The following is a 22,396-nucleotide window of genomic DNA, read 5'->3' on the forward strand; positions in this document are numbered from 1 at the left end:
GATCATTTTGCAGAGTAAAATGAAAGTAACATAACAAGTAGTATCTTTAGTGTAGTTTGTGAGAATGTCAGCTCTCATGGGTGAAGTTTGGCTCTGAGGGTCGGGGAGGAGTGTAGCGGTAGCAAGGCAATGTGAAGGGGACCAGATGGAAAAAAGACAACCACACGAGCCTTCAATCGTTTTTCAAAGCTTTGAATATATTCTTTCTTCCTTCTTATGCAGAGGTTTTGTCATGCTCACCAGCAACACATCTAGAAATAACCACTCGAGCCTCTCAACAAACTCCTCTTTAAATAGATGCTGGTCATACTATCACCAATAAAATGCACGATGTGTGAAACAAAAGAATATGAACCAGCAGTCCCCCCTAACCCTTTGCTCAGACAAAGAGTGCTGCTTAGTTTGACCGATGACTTACTTTGTCTTTTTTTGGTTCCAGCTTTGACTGTCAGCTTTACGCTCAAAGTCTGGACTAAAACAACAATGGAATTGAGAGATGCTGGTCGTCTGCTTGTGGGTCTCATCTTTTACATTTCAGGTATCTGAAATTATTTATGAGTTCTTATGTAAAAATCATTAGTTAATATTAACTTAAGTACAAAGATATTGTAAAATTTACAGATGAGAAAATTTAGTTTGGACTAGCTCCTAATGTGGAGTACTAAAAATTATTAAGTGGTTAATAATAAAGACATATTAATAAGATAATAAATGGGTTTTTTTTAACTCTCTTCTGTTAAAGGTGTTACTGGAGAAGAAACCAGGATCTGTGCTTTCAAAGGTTCATCAGTGGATCTGCACTGCTCACATCAACATCTGACTTCAAGCAGAAAATGGTTCACTATATACTGGGATGGTTATAAGTATGTTCAGAGTGAGCTCTCTGTGGATGGACAACGTGTAACGTACAACATGTCTGTTAAAAAAAACCCAACTTTAACCATCAATGATCTAAGAGAGAGTGATGCAAATGCTTACTGCTGTATGAAGACTACAGACAGACCAGGACGCTGTTGGTACAAAAGAATTACTCTTCATGTTGTTACAGGTACAGTGACTTTTACTCATTTATTACTTTCCAAATGACATCCTTGTATAAGTTGTTCTCCATCATCCTCTCAGAGCTGCAGGTAAAGGTGATTCCTGCCACAGAGGGACAGACAGTAACACTGATGTGCAGCAGCAGCTGTCCTCTGACTGAAAAGCCTGCAGCCTACATCTGGTACAAGAACAGAGAGTTTCTCTATGAGGACTGGTCTCCCTGGTACCAAGAGCTGCTCGGCAGTGAGGAAGCAGTCACATACTCCTGTGCTGTCAAAGGCTACGAGCATCTCAGAGCCCCTCAAGTCTCTGTGGGTGAGTCATGATGTTTATTGTGCGACAAACCCTTCAGCAAACCCCTGTAAAAATAGTCTCAGTACAAATATTTAACCTCATGTCTTTTTGTCCAGATTCAATAATACAGACATGTTTCAGAGTGACTTATGCTTATGGAAACATGTCTTCGCACAATCAGACATTAGTGAATGAGCCGTGCTCTATCACATATCCCAGAGGTGAAATTTCCATAACCAAACCATACAAACACATCTTCACTTAACCTCTATCTTGTCATATTATGTCAAACCAACACTTATATGAATTTATTGAGCTGTATGATTATATCAAATATAGTGTCAAGAAATGTATTTATCCTTTTTCAGCAGGGGTTCATGTTCACAGAGCTTCTTCCATCTCAGGGTTTGTCACACTTACCTGCATCACCAGCTGTAACCTGACTGATGATCAAACTGTCTACATGTGGTATCACAACAAACAAAACTATTATGAGAATCAACATTATTCAGTTGATAACTCTTCAAGAGACACATTCTCTTGTGCAGTTAAAGCTCACAAACGTCTTCAATCCAAGGAAGTTTGTAAGTGTCAACAATCTAATAATGAACTCAAGCGCTGAAACACAGACCAATCAAACAACATTAAATCGTCCATCTATATTTCAGGTGTTCAGGATAAAAACTGCTGGAGAGTGGATTATGTCAGCAGGAGAATCTGTGCTCTGGAAGGATCTTCAGTCAACATCACAAGTGAATACTCACATCCTGATAACATGAAGCCAGAGTTTAAGTGTTGGAGTAAAAAATGGAGAAAAGATAAAGTGGAAGTTGAAGAGCTGATTGAGGCTGCAGGTGGTGTGGAGTATCAGGACAACATGAAGAACCAACACATCCTGACCATCAACAACCTGAAGAAGAATGACTCAGGAGGATACACATTCAGATTCAAGAGAGATCATGAAGGATGGACACAGTCTGATCTGCCTGGAGTCTTTTTGATTGTCACAGGTAAATCTAAACTCCTCCCTCAGCAGACTTTACTCATTACAAAAGAGTCTGCTTTTAGGTTTCACTCACTCATGTTTATTCTTTACCCCATGTTACAATTGTGTAATGTTTCATATCTTGACATATTATGTTTTTTAATAAAAAATGTTCCTCTTTCAGAGCTGAGAGTGAAGATGAGTCCTTCTGCAGTGGTGACAGAGGGTCAGAGAGTCACACTGACCTGCAGTACCAGCTGTCCTCTGACTGACAACACAAACTACATTTGGAACTTGAACAGTCGACCTCTGACCCCGAGAGAGAACCAGAACAAACATCTGATCCTAGACCCAGTCAGCAGGGAGGATGCAGGAAGCTACTCCTGTGCTGTGAAAACCAACAAAGATATCAGCTCTGCTCCAAAGACTCTCACTGTCCAAAGTATCACAGGAAGGACACGAGGAGTTTCTGTAATAGTTCTGGTTTCAATAGTTCTCTTTTTCTTCTTTTTGATTAGGTAAGCAACAGTGTGTTTGATTCAAAGTGACAACATTTAATCTCTGGCATGAACTCACTTATTTTTTCTGTTTATTACTTTCAATAACCAGAAAAAAGAGGACTATGAGTCAGTCTTCCACAAACGAAACATCAAACAACATAGTGGAGGTAAAGATTACTGTAGAGTTGGAAAACACATTTTCATACTGAATGATCTTTCTTACAGAGTCAAAGGAGTCGAATCTTTAAGTGTATTATGATGTATCGCTTTTTGTTCTCAGCTAAATCCTGATCCTGTGTGTGAAGACGTCTTAGCTCAGCCACAGGTGGAGGATGAAGTCCTCTACAGCAAAGTTCACTTCTTCAAAAACCACACAGATCCTCTTTTTTCCACCATAGAGCCACTTCAGCCCAGAGAAGAGCAGCATGCTGATTACGCTGCTGTGAAGTTTAGACATAACACGAGCTCTGATGAAGAATCTGTTGTCATTTCAACAGAAACAGACCCCACTTAAAGACCTGCAGACGTACACTGCGGTGAACAAGCCTGATGACAACCCTCTGCCTACATTTAAAATCTTGTGCACTGCACTGAATCTTGATTTCACATTATTTATACCTTCTTTCTGTATTCGATGCAGTGAGTTTAAGCATTTGATGAGCTTCACATGATACTCAGGTGAATGGAACAATTCATGGTCATGTAAATATTATTGTCATGTATTTTTAATTTTAATCATTTTTAGCAGGTTAGAGCAATTACACACAATACAAGGGTCTTCAAAACTATAACTTGAAGAAAGAAGGGATACAACAGCTGTAATGTTTGCTATGGGGATGCTCCTCATGGGTGTATATGTGCTGTTTTCGCACAGGACACTGAAAATTTCGGAATAACTATTTGAAAGTTAAACAGTGTTTGGGAATCTCACTGCATTATAGACTTGATTTTGTCACAATGCAGAATATTCAGGTTCACTTTGTTTGCTTCCTTTGCTTTTATTCCTAACTGTATTTCAAACACGTTTGTACAGTTTTACTTTTGTTTGCTTTAGATCTTCTATTTTTAATGTGAAGCGTTTCTACTATTTTAAATGTCTTAGTTTTTTCGTAGACTATTTTATAGCAGACAGCATATTCCATCCAGCCATTCTTTTCCGCGTATCTATTTCAGGGTCGACGAGGGGCTGGAGCCTATCCAAGCTGTCAGACAGCGTATTCAGTTCAATTCAATTTTATTCATATAGCGCCAAAACACAACAACAGTCGCCTCAAGGCGCTTTGCATTGTAAGGTAGACCCTACAATAATACATACAGAGAAAAACCCAACAATCAAGCAAGCACTTTGGCGACAGTGGAAGGGAAAAACCAGGCTCAGGGAGGGGCGGGGCCATCTGCTGCGACCGGTTGGGGTGAGAGAAGGAAGACGGGATAAAGACATGATGTGGAAGAGAGATAGAGATTAATAACAGATATGATTCAATGCAGAGAGGTCTATTAACACATAGTGAGTGAAAAAGGTGACTGAAAAGGAAAAACTCAATGCATCATGGGAATCCCCCAAGCAGCCTACATCTATTGCAGCATAACTAAGGGAGGATTCAGGGTCACCTGGTCCAGCCCTAACTATATGCTTTAGCAAAAAGGAAAGTTTTAAGCCTAATCTTAAAAGTAGAGATAGTGTCTGTCTCCCAAATCCAAACTGGAAGCTGGTTCCACAGAAGAGGGGCCTGAAAACTGAAGGCTCTCCCTCCCATTCTACTTTTAAATAATCTAGAAACAACAATTAAGCCTGCAGTGTGAGAGCGAAGTGCTCTAATGGGGTGATACAAGGTTGTTAAGATAAGACGGGGCCTGATTATTTAAGACCTTGTATGTGAGGAGCAGGATTTTGAATTAAATTCTGAATTTAACAGAATGCGCTGGTATTACCAGCATAAAAAAATGTTTCAGTTGACCCAACTGAATAATATGGAAAAGCTCTGCACTCAAGTATCAACAAATAACCACAACATGGCAGGCCTTTGTGACCACAGAAGCACTCTATGTATGTTTCATTGCTGTTAGTGATTTTTATCTCATTATTCATTTCATTTTCATTGTATCCTCATTTTATAGTTTATTCCTGTATTATTGGGACATTGTCACTAGTAGGTTTTGCCACTTAGCGCTTCCCTTTGCCACTGGTATATATTTAAACATATGATGTGTGTGTGTATAAACTGTGTTGAAAATTTGGATTTACAAAATATGGCAATTACAAATACAGATTACAGTATACAGACAACTAACCTGATTTACAAATGAATTTAGTTGTGGTGACAAGCAGAGACAAAAGCTTTTCACTTGTAAACTCCTCACCCAGCTTCTCGAATAAGGTTCAGACCACTGAAACACAGAATGAGTGTAATGTACATGAAACAGAACATTAAATGTAGTGTTGGCATGCCACTTCATCTGCAACACACACACACACATTTTCATGTGCACTGATGTGATTGCAATCAGTTTCTAGCAGAGAGAATTCTAGTCATAGCTAACTTTAAGAGAATAATAGGGTTCAGTGGAAAATATTACTGAAAACATAACCTGCAAGCGCTAACCAAATGTCCATGATCTCAGCAGCACAGACTGCTGCTGAGATCATGAGCTGTGATAATGGCAGCCTGCGGTGGGCAGACCACAAACTGCTGAAGAGCAGAACAAGCTATACGGGGGTCTTATAATGGTGATATTTTCAAAATGGTCAGTATTATTATCATTATTATTATTATTATTATTATCATTATTATTTAACAGGCTGTAAATGTGCCTTGTAATAATGTTTGTATGAACATTTTGACAGGAGAATCATTTAACTTTTGGCAAATGTGAAATGATTTTTATTACACTCCATCAGGTTTGAGCAGGAGAGTTTTAGAAAAAATAATAAATATATACAGCATATATACATAAATGTAGAGGAATAATAGAAACACTAACTGAAAGTTACCTGAACATCTAAAATGTTCAGGGCAAGACAGCTAAACCATATTGTTTTTCCTGCAGACAAAAGAAGAACCAAAGAGGAAGGGCGTTCATGTTTAGCACAGAGGGGCTTTGTGTGCCAAACCGCTGAACATAAAACGTTCATGTCAGTCCTCCTATTTTTCCGTCAATTACAGCCTGTGAGATAATCGTGTCTACTTTTCATTGTCTGCTACTGTCAGCTTTATGCTTGCAAGCTGGACTCCGACCACCATGCTGCTGACAGATTTTCAAAATGTGTTTGTCTGTTTCATCTTCTACATTTCAGGTATGAGTAATCATTTATACATCCTTATAAAAAACATAGCAAAAACTAAATTTACATTCTAAAATAATTCAAATGAGAAAAAGTTGGGACGGTATGTTAATTAAAATCAAACTGAAAACAGTACTTTGTTAAATTGTCTTTGCTGTGTATTATATTGAAAACAATACAACAGAGCATTATTTAATGTGTTACTCATTAATTTGATCATTTTTGTCAAAATAAAAACACATTCCAATTTTGGTTCTTGCAACACATTTCAAAAGAGAAGTATTCAGTAATTAGTTACTAATTACGTTTTTCAAGTAACTTGTCCAAGACTGTTTGTTGGCAAACTGGCGATCCTTGGCACATCTTTGCTCTTAAAGGACTAGACCTTTCTTGGATGCTGTTTTTGTACCAAATCATAATTACAATCACCTGTTGACATCACTTTTTTTAAAATAACATCATTATTTAACCAATTTTCCTGATTACGAGCCAAAAATTGCTCCTGCCTCAACCATTTTTGATATGTGTTGCAGGTCCAAATGACAGGAAAGAATGTATATTTACAAATGAAGGGAAGTTGACCGGACAAAACATGAAATATTTTGTGTTCATATCGTCTGCAGTGAAATAAAGATCAAAGTAAATTTATAAATCAGTATTTTCTTTTAATTTTTTCTCAGTTTTCCATACTGTCCCAACTATTTGGTATTTGGGTTTGTAGGAAGAAAAAAAAAACACAGTTAATTGTGATAAGACAATAAGTACATTTGCTAGTAAAAGTTTCTGTTAAAGGTGTTAATGGAGGAGAAACCAGGATCTGTGCTCTCAAAGGTTCATCAGTGGATCTGCACTGCTCACATCAACATCTGACTTCAAGCAGAAAATGGTTCACTATCCAATGGAAGGGAAATTATGTTCAGAGTGAGCTCTCTGTGGATGGACAACTCGTAACGTACAACATCTCTGATAAGAAAAACCCAACTTTAACCATCAATGATCTAAGAGAGAGTGATGCAAACGCTTACTGCTGTATGAAGACTACAGACAGTCCAGGACACTGTTGGCTCAACAGAATTACTCTTCAAGTTGTTGCAGGTACAGTGACTTTTACTCATTAATAACTTTCCAAATGACATCATTGTATAAGTTGTTCTCCATCATCCTCTCAGAGCTGCAGGTAAAGGTGATTCCTGCCACAGAGGGACAGACAGTAACACTGATGTGCAGCAGCAGCAGCTGTCCTCTGACTGAAAAGCCTGCAGCCTACATCTGGTACAAGAACAGAGAGTTTCTCTATGAGGACTGGTCTCCCTGGTACCAAGAGCTGCTCAGCAGTGAGGAAGCAGTCACATACTCCTGTGCTGTCAAAGGCTACGAGCATCTCAGAGCCCCTGAAGTCTCTGTGGGTGAGTCATGATGCTCATTCTGTTACAAAACATTATGCAAAGCCCTGTAATAATTCTCTCAGTACAAATATTAAATATTATTTCTCTGTGTTCAGAGTCCATCACACAAACATGCTTCAGTGTGACTTATGCTTATGGAAACATGTCTTCCCACAATCAGACATTAGTGAATGAGTCATGCTCCATCACATATCCGAGAGGTAAAAAAAAGAAAAAAATCCACACTGTCTAAACACATCTCCACCAAACCTCTAAATTCAGATTTATTATAACTATCTTTTACATGAATTATATGAGCTCTTTAAATATAACTATGCATAGTAACAAGAAGTGTTTTTATTCTTTTCAACAGAGGTTCATGTTCAAAGAGCTTCTTCCACATCAGGGTTTGTCACACTGACCTGTAACACCAGCTGTAACCTGACTGACCATCAAACTGCCAACATGTGTTACCACAACAAAAGAAACTATTATGAGAATCAAGATTATTCCACTCATAACTCTTCAACTGGCACATTGTCTTGTGCAGTTAAAGACCACAAATATCTTCTATCTGAGGAAGTTTGTAAGTGTCAAACTATCAAGTGCTGAAATACAGACCAATCAAACAACGTTAAATCTTCCATCTATATTTCAGGTGTTCAGGATAAAAACTGCTGGAGAGTGAATTATGTCAGCAGGAGAATCTGTGCTCTGGAAGGATCTTCAGTCAACATCACAAGTGAATACTCACATCCTGACAACATGAAGCCAGAGTTTAAATGTTGGAGTAAAAAATGGAGAAAAGATAAAGTGGAAGTTGAAGAGCTGATTGAGGCTGCAGGTCGTGTGGAGTATCAGGACAACATGAAGAACCAACACATCCTGACCATCAACAACCTGAAGAAGAATGACTCAGGAGGATACACATTCAGATTCAACAAAGATCATAAAAGATGGACACAGTCTGATCTGCCTGGAGTATTTTTGATTGTCACAGGTAAATCTAAACTCCTTATTCAACAGACTTTACTCATTAATGTCTGAACAGGAGCAGAGGTGGAAGAAATATTCAGATTTAAGTGAAGATGCTACAAATCAAAACCTCATTACAAGAAAATTAGGATTTATCTATTGAAACTGAATTCACTTAAGTTTTTTGCAAATTTGAAGAGTATTGTATTAATTAGTACTTATTTTGCAGAAAAAAATGTGTTTTACTATTTTATAAGATGCATTCATGTGTCTATTTTATTTTTTGCTTTGTTGTTCATGGATTTTATTTGAACAACCTAGATTCTGTTATTTTGTTCAAGCTACATCAAGGACTCACATTTCATCATATGACATTTTGATCTATGGAATGCCAGGACTGCCATAATGAATTAATTAAATACACCATTAAATAATTAATTAAATGTGGCAATAATTAATTAAAATTGGAATTAATTAATTTTATTAATAGTTATGACACATGCAATTAATTAATTATTGACACATTTAATTAATTATTTATGTATTTCACATTTTAATTAATTATTGACACATTTAATTAATTATTTATGTATTTCACATTTTAATTAATTATTGACACATTTAATTAATTATTTATGTATTTCACATTTTAATTAATTATTGACACATTTAATTAATTATTTATGTATTTCACATTTTAATTAATTATTGACACATTTAATTAATTATTTAATGATATATTTATTTATTTCATTTTGGCAGTCCTGGCGCCTGGCTCTCATCTTGAATTAATTTTATCTGTCAGCCTCACCCATCAAACTCAGGGGGCGGGGTTAACGCTGCCCATGCAGCTTCTCTAACATTTGATTGGTTGCCGTGCAAAGTAAGTCAAAACAGGTCGATCCTAGATAATCGATTGCTTGTGTAGACTTGGGGCAGCCAGGTATCCCAGAATGCAGATCAAATCACAGGCAGCAATGGTGGTGGTGTAGTTTTAAAATACCCCGTTTTTCTGTCACCAGCTACACTTTTAACAGTGTTTTAGCCGCGAATGTCGCGCCGTATGTCTGGTCAGGTTGTCAACATAGAACATGTTTGCAGTGCTCAGATGTTTTCAGAGATTTCACTAGCTCTGCTAACAGTCAGCATGCAGAGTGCACCCAGGGGGTTACGTTAACCGGTTTGTTTACATATTCCACTCTCCGTGTTCCACATGTTGCATTCGCAGATTCTCATTTTCACCGAACGATCGTCTCTTTCCGCCTGGTCTTGTGTTTCTATCCTCCTCCTCACCTGTCAGCTGTTTAACACCTGCTGCTAATTCAAGAAACACGCCTACGTTACCTGGTGATAGTCACAGTTTAACTGGGCAGCCGGTGCTCGATATAAAGCAATGTCAGCGCATTTTTTCTGCACAAGATAAGTAAATATAGTGTTTTCCCCGAGCGCAGAGCTGCCGGAGCTTGTTTCCTTACAGAGCACTTTATAGGCGAACCAGCTTCATCAGCGGCTGATGTCCAATCACCGGCACACAGCTTTGAAACCTCAGCTGAGTTTTAGCTCTCAGTGGTTAAACGCTGGACTTCATTCACTCAGGTTCTGTCTGTCGGGTCACGTTTACTTCGCTGTTTTATTTACAACTGAGCAAATCGGTTTGGCTGAGGTTAAAGTTACGTTTCATAACTGCATAGTTTCACAGACGTTTAATGGTTCACTGGCACATGTGTTAGACTGAACTATCATCTAAATATCATCTGTTTTTTAATAGTTATTCAACTGTATTCTAAGCACCAGCTGTCTGTTAGAATGTGATTTTTTTCTCTCTCTCTTTTGTTTTTTTTTTGCTTTTTCGGTCATGTTATGTTTAACTGTCAAAGGCTTGTTAGAAACTATGAAACACATCGTGCAGATTTTTGGATGTTAGAAGAAAACTAATACTGCTCATGAAGGAGACTAAAGGCAGGAAGGTGTCCTTTAAAACTAAATATGTTAATAGGACCTCCCTATTTATATCATAGTTTATGATATAGCACGTGTATTTCAGTAATAGCCTGCTGATTTCAGGTGAACAGTCGCTCACGTAGGGGTTATCTGTGATACTCTTTAACTATAATTTATCCAAGTTAACTTCAGTTAACCATTCAGACAGTTCTTTTGCAATGAAAAACATAAACACCCATGCTGGTGTAGGTTTCCTCAGTGCCAGCTGTTAACATTATAGTTGCTTATGCAGTAACCATGGTAACCACGGACTCTGAGCAGCTGGATCGACGGAGGTCAGACAACAATTTTACACGTATGATCTTAAAACAGGACACAGCCACTATACGTGCTGGCCTCATATCAAATGTGAAGGCAGACTGAGTCTATGTTTGACGTTTGTTTATATCTAATCTTCCTTTTCAAAGCACCGAGTCTTTGATGGGAAAAGCTGTTCATCAACGGTGATATGTAGACCAGGGTTGTAGCACGTGATGCAGTTGGTGACAAATGATCCCCACACACTGGAAATTGCAGCGAACTTTGCTCGATCACTGCGGGTGGACTTGTCATCAAAGCGTAGGTGTTGCATGATGTCTTGGAAGCGGTTTCGTGCCATAGTTCCAATTATCTGTGGGTTTCCCAGGTTTGCTGACCAGCAGTCATTTAGAGATGGAACCCTGGTAACCCCCCGCAAGATGCATGGCCAGACTAGACTGTCAAAAGATACATGCGAAAAATAAAAAGTAATATTAACTGGCACCATAGAAAAATCGTGAACTGGTTCTTGTAGAAAACCGGTACCCAGCATCCAATTTTTTGAATTTGTTAGTCTGCTTGTTTATCCATCCGATTTCAGGTTGTGTGCCAGAGGAGGGAAATGGCATTGCAGTATATAGTGTGGATATGGACATAACTTTTATTTTTATTGCACAACACCGCGATGGTAAAGTGGAGGAATTAATTTTTCTTGGTGTAATTAACATACTGCATTACTTTTAGGGAAACGCATTCAGTGTAATGTGTGTAATAATTACTTTTTCTGAGTAGAGATCCGAACACTGATCACAACAAACATGCAACAACATTGTATCAATGTAATGTCTTTCGTATGCAGCTTAGCAATGGTGGTCATTGTCAAAGTGAATCAATGAGGAATCGAATCAGTAAGTGATATCAATAATAGAATCAGAATTACTAAATTCTTATCCATTCCCATTCCTTGTTCACAGTACTCAAATGGACTCCACAGTCACCAGATCTCAATCCAGTAGAGCACCTTAGATGGGAAATGTGCATCATGGATATTCGCTGACAAATCTACTGCAACTGTGTAATGCTATCATGTCAAAGTCTAAGGAATCTTTCCATCATCTTGCTGAAAATTAAGGCAGTTCTGAAGGCACAAAGCCCGTAAATATGTGTACAAATGGTTGGTTTTTTGTACTGTTTTTATCAATAAATCTCAGCAACAAAGGACATACACCCATGTGTGTTGATTTCTCCCTAAGATGGCAAACTGAAACACTCCAAGTTGGTGACTTTTGGAGATTTATTTCCCTGGATGAGAATGCATCAAGATGAAACACAAAAGGAAGTGCACAGCTTTTAGCAGCTCCCCCACGCCCTCAATCACACACCCCCACTCCCCTCCCTCCAGAATTCCCAGGTAACGACCTAATATACATATGAATGACTAGCCAATTTAGCTTCCACTTGGCTGAAGCTAAAGCTTAGCTAAAAGCCATTTGGCTGCTCTCCCGGGTTTTAAAGGTAGAAAAAGCCAAATGGCAGTCCGTGGGGGTTTAACAGCAGCGAGTCTGCAGCTGAGGGAATACAAACTCAAATTGTCGGAACAGGTTTGCTCGTTTCTTGGATTCATTTGGTGATTTATTAAATGTATAACTGTTATTCTAATCTGCTGCCGAGTCTCTTACACTTTTCTTTATGCTGTATATTTTCACATCTCTGGAATAGTTGGCAGTTAGATAGTCAGCTGGGAAACTTTGTGTTAACTCATGGAGCTGAGGATATCGTGGATATGCTGACCTCGCTCCGTGGTGTACAGAGCGAGGTCAGCATGATTAATATTCACAATAAAAATATTAGCCGAACATCATGAAGTCTGTATGTGTTTCATAGTGTCGAACAACCTTTGTACAGTTAAAGCCAGCAGTTACTACATGACAGAAACACCAACGTTATCTCTTTTATGCGTTTATACACAGGTCACGATGATTACTGAACAAAAACCCAAAGATCAGATGCTAAACAGATTTATTTGCTCTCTCTCATCCTTAAACATGTTTTTAATGTTAGTTATAATTCAGAATTGGCGACTGAAACACGTAGGACACATAAGAACATCAGGAAATAAAACACCGATAAATATAACCTCAGTAAAAGAAGTCAGCGGGGGTTAATACAGCTGTGTACCGGGGCCTGCGCTTTGTTGGCGGTACTAATAGCTCGATTGCTTGCGAGGCGAGCGGGTCTATCCCACGCTTTGCCGTGAGACTGGGCAGACATCTCCGAAATCATCGCAGCACTTTTGCAAAGAGGCTGTATCTTGACAAACCGACCAGACACATGAAGATTAAACCACTACATTCTCTGCTAAAAAAATATTAAAACGGTATTTGGTGACACACAAACAGGGTTTTTCAAAGTTCAGTTCTGTTAGTTTCCACATGCCGGTTGTTGTGTGCTAGAAACAATGGCCACCAGGCCAAAGCAATGGTTTTGACTCGATCAGCGTTAACCCCGCCCCCTGGGTTTGATGGGTGAGGCTGACAGATAAAATTATTTCAAGATGAGAGCCAGGCGCCAGGACTGCCAAAATGAAATAAATAAATATATCATTAAATAATTAATTAAATGTGTCAATAATTAATTGAATGTGTCAATAATTAATTAAAATGTGAAATACATAAATAATTAATTAAATGTGTCAATAATTAATTAAAATGTGAAATACATAAATAATTAATTAAAATGTGAAATACATAAATAATTAATTAAAATGTGAAATACATAAATAATTAATTAAATGTGTCAATAATTAATTAATTACATGTGTCATAACTATTTATTTATTTAATTAATTCCAATTTTAATTAATTATTGCCACATTTAATTAATTATTTAATGGTGTATTTAATTAATTCATTATGGCAGTCCTGGCGTTCCATACTTGACATCCATGCGCATACATTACTTTAAATAAGGTCAGAAAAAAAGAAACAAAAAGACTGTTGTTAAATTTGGAATAATAACATTTCTGGCTAATGGAATCCTTTTTTTCTTTTCTTTATTTGCATGTACATTCACAAGAACTGCACTTCCAAACCATAAAGGTCTCATTTCAATTCCAAAATATCTTCATTTTGACAATTAAAAATCAGGGGAAAACTGTAGTGGTGCAGAAATAAACGTTTGGACTAAAGATTTACACTTACCCTGATTTCTTGCTTTCAGAGCTGAGAGTGAAGATGAGTCCTTTTGCAGTGGTGACAGAGGGTCAGAGAGTCACACTGACCTGCAGTACCAGCTGTCCTCTGACTGACAACACAAACTACATTTGGTACTTGAACAGTCGACCTCTGACCCCGAGAGAGAACCAGAGCAAACATCTGATCCTAGACCCAGTCAGCAGGGAGGATGCAGGAAGCTACTCCTGTGCTGTGAAAACCAACAAAGATATCAGCTCTGCTCCAAAGACTCTCACTGTCCAAAGTATCACAGGAACATGGACACCAGCAGCTGCAGGAGTTTCTGCAGCTCTGCTGCTTTTAATACCTGTCATTGTCTGCTGGTGTGTTAGGTGAGCAATACGTTTATCTCACTCAGATCAATAGTATTCATCTGATATATATATATATATATATAAAATATACATATATATGTGTGTATACATATACATATATATATTTGCTCTTTTTTTACAAATCAGAAAAAAGAGGATTTCAAACCAGCCTTCAAGAAGTGCAACACTAGGCAGCAAACAGCAGGTACAAAATAAGAAACAAAAAACATTCTGCTGCAATAACAGCTGAATTTTTTTTTTTAAATGCCCCTTGAACACCTTGCTTTTCTTCACATTAATCCATTCCTCCGTATCCCAAACTCATGTTATTTTAGCCACTGCACTGTTCTCTTTCATCTGAATTATAACCTCTTTATGTAAATGTATAAAATGTGAAGCTATTTGTTACTTGTCTCCACAGATTTATCCTGATTTCATTGGTAAAAATGTTCCAGCTAAATCGGAAGAGCAGGATACTCATTACTATGTCGGGCTGCGTTGCAGTTTGAAAAACAAAATTGACCCCTACTCAATCATTGAGTTATCGCCTACTAAGTAAATACACATTTTATTTTTGCTATAATCATCATATTCAAACTATGATTTGAAATCTCTTGTTGATTTGGAAATTATTTCTTTCTTCTTCTTTTTTTTTTTAATTAGAATGACGACGACTTCCAGTCACTTTCCAAGAAGTGAAACATCAGACAATAAAGAGCAGGTAGAGGACAGAATTCAGATATAAACATCCCCTCCTCTGTGGTATTTTCTTCATGTATCATCAATTAGTCTCCTTTTTTTTTGCCTGTCTCGTTTGGTTCTTTTGCCATCAGAATTATTGTCTAAAGGTGAGGAAAGATACCCAACGGATTTACTTTACCAAATTGACCATCTCATTCTTGCCGTAATGGTCTATTTGATTCACCTTTTATTGTTTATTTTATTTATTTTTTATTTTCACTTGCTAGATACGGGACAGACTTGAATGAGGAAAAGAAAAGGGAGAAAGGAAGAGGGGGAGAAAAAAACAGCGGAGAAGAGGGACGGGGATAAAGGGCAAAAAAACAAAAACCAATTAAATAAGCAGACAAAAAAATACATATATCAATCACCTGGATCACCTGTTAAGAAAGAAAAAAGAAAACAAGCAGAAGAAAACGAGAGCAATACAATAAACAACATCACGATGAGATATGGGAATATAACAGTAAATACTAAATATTAAACATTATTGTGCAGCACGTAATATCGATAGCGCACAGTGTGCTTTGAGGTAGGAGCCAAAAAGGGTGTAGTTTGTGTGTGAGTACCCGTGTGTACACCTGTGAGCATGAACGCGCTTGTTTTTAAAAGGTTCCTTCATGTAATGATCTGCTAGAGGGTGTGGGAGACCAAGGAAGACCAACAGAGGGGCAGCCGCGTCACTATCCCAGAAAGAGCTGAGGAGAGTCCCAGATGAGGGGTCACTCAGCAGCCGCGGAGCAGAAGCCGGGGGGGGGGGGGGGGGGGGGTTGCAGTGACGTGCCCATGAGCTCTGCCGGCAGCCAGCTGCGCCAGAGTGACCCAGCCCCAGGCCGAGAGGCCGAGGGCACCCCACCCCCGAAGTGGCCCGAGCGAGCCCCAGGCTCCAGGACCCGACAAGCAGCCACCAAGGAGTGAGCCGGTGTGTACATGGGCGCCCATCCCCGGACACAAAGAACCACCAACGCACCGATGTCTGAGGGCGTCTGCCACCGGCAGGGGAAGTGGTGGGGGGAGATAGGCCTCCAAACCTTGGAGGGCCTGAGATGTCCCCAGAGAGGTGGCGTCTGATGCCCAACCTGACATATAGACACAGACATACAGGCACACACAGATACAAACATCCATTCCCACCCTCATGCTCTCATATCAATTAGTCTCCATTTATCCATCCATCCATCTTTTTCCACTTATCCGGGATCTTACACCTCACCCTGGAGAGGCCCAGGAGGCATCCTTATCAGATGCCTGAACCACCTCTACTGGTTCCTTTCGATGTGGAGGAGCAGCAGATCTGCTCTGAACCCCTCTCAAATGCCTGAACTTGTCATTCTATCTCTAAGAGAGAGGCCAGCCACCCTTCAGAGGAAACTCATTTCTGCTGCTTGTACCTGCGATCTTATTCTTTCGGTCACTACCCACAGCTTCTGACCATAGGTGAAGGTAGGGGCGTAGATCGACCGGTAAATTGAGAGCTTCACTTTTACAGTCAGTGGGCACTCCACCCTTTTCTGGCTGAGGACCATAACCTCAGGTTTGGAGGTATTGATTTTCATTCCCACCACTTCACACTTGGCTCTGCATTGTTCTGGTGCGAGCTGGAGGCCATCACCCGATGAAGCCAACAGAACCACATCATTTGCAAAAAGCAGAGATGAGATTCTTAGACCACCCAAGTAAAAGCCTTCCCCCACTTGGCTACGCCTAAAAATTCTGTCCATAAAAATTACAAACAGAATTGGTGACGAAGGGCAAGTCCGACTTATTGCCGACTATGCAGACCAAGCTCTTGCAATGGTTTTATAAGAATCAAATGGCACGTAGCAATGGGCCAGACACCCCATACTCTGGAAGCACCTCCCATAGAACACTCCGAGGGACACGGTCGAATGCCTTCTCCAAGTCCACGAAGCACATGTACACTGGTTGGGCAAACTTCCACGCACCCTCAAGTATCCTTGAGAGGATAAAGAGCTGGTCCAGTGTCCCTCTGCCAGGATCTGCCAGACTCTCCTTTTCAGCACCTTGGCATAGACTTTCCAAGGGAGGCTGAGGAGTGTGATCCCCCTATAGTTGGAACACACTACAGTCCCCTTCTTAAAGATGGGAACCACCATCCCGATCTGCGGTCTGCCAACCTAGAGGTATCTCCCCTGATCTCCACGCGACATTGTAGAGGCATGTCAACCAAGATAGCCCTAGAACATCCATGGCCTTCAGGAACTCAGTGCAATCCTCATCCACCCCAGGGGCTCTGGCACCAAGGAGTTGTTTAATTGCCTCAGTGACCTGACCCCCGGAGATGGGCAAATTGTTCCCCTTATCCCCAGATTCCTCCATTAAGGAGGTCCTCTAAGTATTCCTTCCACCACCCGACAATTTTCTCAGTCATAGTCAGCAGTGCTCCATCTGCACTATACACAGTACAGCCCAAATAGCAGACAGGTCTGGCCCGGATCTGGTGTCAAGCTGGCACTGCTGGCTGACTTCTGGCATGCTAAGTGGTATGTCATCCAGATATGGGTCAGGTCTGGCAATGAATGCACTGTTTATGTGATGGCATGCCATATCTGGCCCGATCGTGGTTTTGTTTTTGTGGCCCAGGTTCATAGAAAACAGGTCTGGCCCGGATTCTGCATCAAGCTGGTACTTCTGACTGACTGGTGTCATGGTAGGATGTATGTCAACCAGATGCGGGCCAGGTCTGACAATGATGGCACTATTTATGTTCCTATTTTCCTATTTTAGTTAGAAGACCCAAATGCCATCTTGCAATACTATACTGCTATGGTAGCCAACGTTTCAAATGCAGGTTTGACAAGTTTGTGAGTGTACACTTTATCCAAAACCTAGTGAGGGTTTACTCACATTCACCACTGGGTGGCTGTAGCTCAGGCGGTAGAGCAGGTCACCTGCTGATCAGAAGGTTAGTGGTTTGATCCCTGGCTCCTTCAGTTTGCACTCAGTTTAGAGAAAGTGTGTGATTGGATGAATACGGCATGTAATCCGGGAGAGTAGAAAAAAGGGCTATCAGTCCATTCACTGTCTGAACAGAGTTTTGTCATGTTACTTTTGCACTATTATGTTCCGGGACATGTTGTTATTACATGGCTTGATTAAGGTACACATTAGGCTGACATCTGGGGCCAGAGTTTAAACTGTTCTGGGCCAGCACAGGGCCAGCAGTGTGTCTGCAACTTTGGCTGCACACGACTTACATATAGCCCAGATCAGGTTTGCCAGAAGTAATCCACACATGGGCCAGCACAGGACCACCAGTGTGCCTGCAACTGGCCTTGTTCTGGCCCATGAGTGGGCCACCTCTGGCAAATCTGATCTGGGCCACCAAAGGGCCGTCATTCTTTGAGGTATGTGGGCCGTGTTTAAGCACATTGTGTGGGCCAGATCCGGGCCATACCAATTTTGCTACGTGGGAGGTAGAGCACCGCTTTCCCCTTCTGAGTCGCATGACAGTTTGCCAGAATCTCTTCTAGGCAGACTGAAAGTCTTTTTCCGTGGCCTCTACGAACTACTCCCACACTCGAGTTTTTGCTTTAGCCATTGCCCAGCCACGTTCCGCTTTGCCTGTCAGTTGTTACCACCACGACAGGCACCAACCAACAACTTTGGCAATGGAGGTGGTGAACATGGTCCATTCAGACTAGTGATGTGTCGGTCACGAACGAAACGGCTCTTAGAGCCGACTCTTTGAAGTGAACGACGCGATCCGGCTCCTTATTGGGAGCCGTGGGTTGTTGTTTTTTTTTTTCTTTCTCTCACCCTCTCTCTCGCACTTTTTTTCCGCTTCACTCCGCACACGAGCCTTGTGCTTTGCGCTGGAAAGAAGGGGGAGGGGCGGTAGTTACAGTCGCAGTAGCACAGGAACAGAGCGGGAGGGAAATAGAGAGAAAGAGAGCCAGGGACAACAACATCACATTAGAAAGGTATAGTAATCATCCACAACTATTTTCAGTTGCGGATGATAAAGGATTCAGAAAGTTTATCCATGCAGGCCCATATGACAGAGAATGTGCATCTTCTTTTTGTTTTCATATTTAAATTTATATTTAATTGTGTTGTGGTTTGCAGTGTTTTGTGTTGTTTCACTTTGAATTTGTTTAAAAGGAAAAAGCTGAAGATTTAAATAGTTAAAATTTGAAAATAGTTGCTTTTTGTATTATATGATTTATTTATTACATTTTATGTGGAGTGAATAAATAAAAGTATATTTACGGTGTGGCCACTAGAGACAAAGCATGTACAAACCCCGAAGCACGTACAAACTCCAAAACACATACAAACTCCAAAACACGTAAAAACTCCATAGCACGTACAAACTCCGAAGCACGTACAAACTCTGAAGCACGTAAAAACTACAAAACACAACAGAAGTGCTCCAGGATGCTGGGCGCAGTGTTGAGGTTTTGTTATCTAGTGGCTACACAAGCCATGAAGTACCAACGACCAGATTTGGTGTGTGGTAGTAACAGGTAAATGAACATTTATTTAAATTATTTGAATATATATGAGCGTTTGCGTATAAATACACAAACAATACACATATGCCTTCAATTGTGTAATATAAGTGATCTAGGTAGCTCTGTTTTGGAAGTTCAGTTAACGCTAGAAATGTGTTTTGGAGTTTGTACGTGCTTTGGAGTTTGTATGTGCTTTGGAATTTGTAGGAGAGGAGAAAAATGACCTATAACACAGTATGTTGTTTGTCTTCCTCCTCAGGTGAACCCTGGTCCCATATATGAAAACATCTCAGCCCGTTATAGCAGATTGCACCTACCTATGACCCACACAACTGATCTCTGCTCCAATATTGACGCACTTCCTGCTTACTAAAGTAACTTTGTTACCATAGTGATTTAAAGGGCCTTTTTCTCTGATAGGTTTAGTGACTGAACTAACTTCAGTATCACAGCAAGGACACCACATTTGGTGGATCTGCCAGTGGTTTTCATACTCTGCAACACAAATTACAGAATAAATTAATCTTGAACTTTTTAGTTATAAAATACATGTTATTGAAACATATGTCACAACTGAAAGATGGCAGAAAACAACTACTTGTGTTTGAGTGACGTTTTCTTAACATAGAACATAATAAATGTTACTGTTCAAATTAAGCCGTGTGGGTTCATATGTATTCTATTTCAAACAAGTACTGGTATGTGGTTTGTCTCTAAACCTGAGCTCACTACAGATAAACATCATGGAAAACTTCTAGAGAGTACATTGAGCAGATTTACAAAATTAGGAAATTGCTGCGGTACTTTGTGTGAGACATACATTAAGACAAACACTTAAATAAAAATAAAAAGTGCTAAGCAGATTGATATATAGATGAACACAGGTGATGATCAGTGCAAAGTTGCAACAGGTGTAGAGAACACAATACAGGGGTCATGTGTTTGAATTAGAGCAAGTGGTGGGAACAGTCTTATGGTTATTGTTCATGAGTCCAACAGCAGAGGGGAAGAGACTGTTCGTATGGCGAGAGGTTTTGGTCCAAATGGACCGAAGCTTGCTGCCTGAGGGAAGCAGGTCAAACAGACCTTGTCCGGTCAGTTGTGCGCCTCAGTGTCCTGGAGGTGTACAGGTCCTGCAGAGATGGGAGTCTGCAGCAAATCACCTTGTCAGCAGAGTGCACAACATGCTGCAGTCTCTGTTTTTCCCTGGTGGTGGCTCCAGCATACCACACCACAATGGAGGAGGTGAGGATGGACTCGATGATTGCAGTGTAGAATTGCGTCATCGTCCATGTTGGCAGGTTGAATTTCTTCAGCTGACTCAGGAAGTACACCAGGTTGTTACGCCTGCACCATGACACCAGACATTCAGCCTCCATCCTGTAAGCAGACTCACCCCGTCCGAGATGAGTCCGATAACGGTCATCTGCAAACTTAATTATCTTGACAGAGTGGTGGTTGGAGGTACAGCAATTGGTGTATAGGGAGAAGAGCAGAGGAAAAAGAACACCACCCTGAGGGGAGCCAGTGCTGATTGTCTGTGAGTCAGAGACATTCTTCCCTAGTCTCATATGTTGCTTCCTGTCTGTCAGGAAGTCAATGTCCCAACGGCAGACGGGACTGACTTGCATGGTATGACCTGCTTGTCCAGGTCAATAAAAAAAAATGTGGATGGTGCTCTTCTTTGTCCCAACAGCAAGCAGATAGAATTGCGTAGTGGAGTTGATGGCATCAACATGTTTGTGAATGCTTGTTCTGCCTCATTTTAAAAATGAAGAAAAAAGGAAAATATGTTGAATTACCGAATCAGAATTTCCGTTGTTGCAAAGTTCAAATCAAAACCTCATTTATAACAGTCAATATAATAGTCAGTTTCAGACGTACTATTAAAGCAAGAATAGTGCATAATTACAAAGTAATATATTGTTAATCAACTCTATAATACACCTCATACTGTGTAATGGACTGTATTATGAGCTTGGTATCATGTCTTAAAATTATGTAATTTTATTCATAAGTTGTTATTTATGGGGGTTTTTTTGTAAAAGATGCTGTACACACTAGTTGATTTGTTAAATACTACCTGTAAAAACTCAAATTATTACCATCTGAAATTAAGACCAACCTGTTTTTTCAACAGAGAAAGAGTCCACTGAAAGCGGCCTGACTCAAACCTGATTTTATAAATGGTTCAGCACAGACACACAGTTTCTCATCCAGGATTAAAGGAGCCAGACTTTGCTCAGACAGGTAGGATTTAATTTTACACTGAGCATGGGTCAGTACTAGTGATACAGTTTAAGTGATGCACAGAAATCAGCAAATAATTTATTATAGATGCATTAAAGCTTGTTGGGGTATTTACTGTGAATCTGTGGCTGCGATGAATCATTTTACTGGTAACTTGATCAACTAGCAACTTAAGTCATGACAGAAGATAGTATTTCAGTCCTGGCATTGTTTAATTATTAATTACTTTACTACTATATACGATAACCGTTACATAGTAACAGTAAAACATTTAAAAACATCTACAATTGCCATGGGAATGAAGCACTGTTAGCCAAGATCTGTTTTACAAGGACCAGAAGACCACAGTTGTGATAATTGTGTCAATCACAGCTAACAGTAAGAAAGCAGAAACACAGTGAAATCGTGGAGTACCAGGGGCTGAAGGACCAACTGGAGGAGATTACGAAGGTAAAGTCCAAAGTGGTCTCAATGGTAATAGGAGCATGAGGAGCTGCCACCCCAAACTGGGAAGAGTGGCTTCAGCAGATTCCAGGCACAGCATCAGAGGTTTCTGTACAGAAGAGTGCAGTCCTAGGAACAGCAATGGAAACACTGCATAGAACCATATACATATGGAATATACATGAAGTATTAAAGTTGTTATTTCTATTTTACTGTAAAATACACTGAAGGAACT

General features: G+C 39.9%; 1 protein-coding gene across 1 annotated transcript; it reads left to right on the forward strand.

The window, feature by feature from the left end:
- The first annotated feature begins 423 nt into the window (after positions 1–423).
- On the forward strand, positions 424–22,051 carry LOC120715039. The gene is made up of 12 exons (XM_040001819.1): positions 424–538; positions 743–1,048; positions 1,123–1,356; positions 7,605–7,709; positions 7,862–8,074; positions 8,147–8,488; positions 13,921–14,266; positions 14,396–14,453; positions 14,670–14,803; positions 14,912–14,969; positions 19,727–19,841; positions 21,608–22,051. The coding sequence occupies exons 1-11, from the start codon at positions 484–486 to the stop codon at positions 19,838–19,840; spliced, it is 1,965 nt and encodes a 654-aa protein (XP_039857753.1). The 5' UTR covers positions 424–483; the 3' UTR covers position 19,841; positions 21,608–22,051.
- Positions 22,052–22,396: the final 345 nt, after the last annotated feature.

The sequence above is a fragment of the Simochromis diagramma genome, unplaced genomic scaffold, assembly GCF_900408965.1.
Source record: "Simochromis diagramma unplaced genomic scaffold, fSimDia1.1 OVJJ01000798.1, whole genome shotgun sequence".
Lineage (NCBI taxonomy): Eukaryota > Metazoa > Chordata > Actinopteri > Cichliformes > Cichlidae > Simochromis > Simochromis diagramma.

Bases quoted from the DNA above. Each gene is read 5' to 3' on its own strand.
- LOC120715039 (XM_040001819.1), top strand. From the start codon at position 484: ATGGAATTGAGAGATGCTGGTCGTCTGCTTGTGGGTCTCATCTTTTAC. The intron at 7,710-7,861 runs GTAAAAAAAAGA...TCTTTTCAACAG, and splicing joins CTCCATCACATATCCGAGAG to AGGTTCATGTTCAAAGAGCT. The intron at 14,267-14,395 runs GTGAGCAATACG...TTTACAAATCAG, and splicing joins ATTGTCTGCTGGTGTGTTAG to AAAAAAGAGGATTTCAAACC.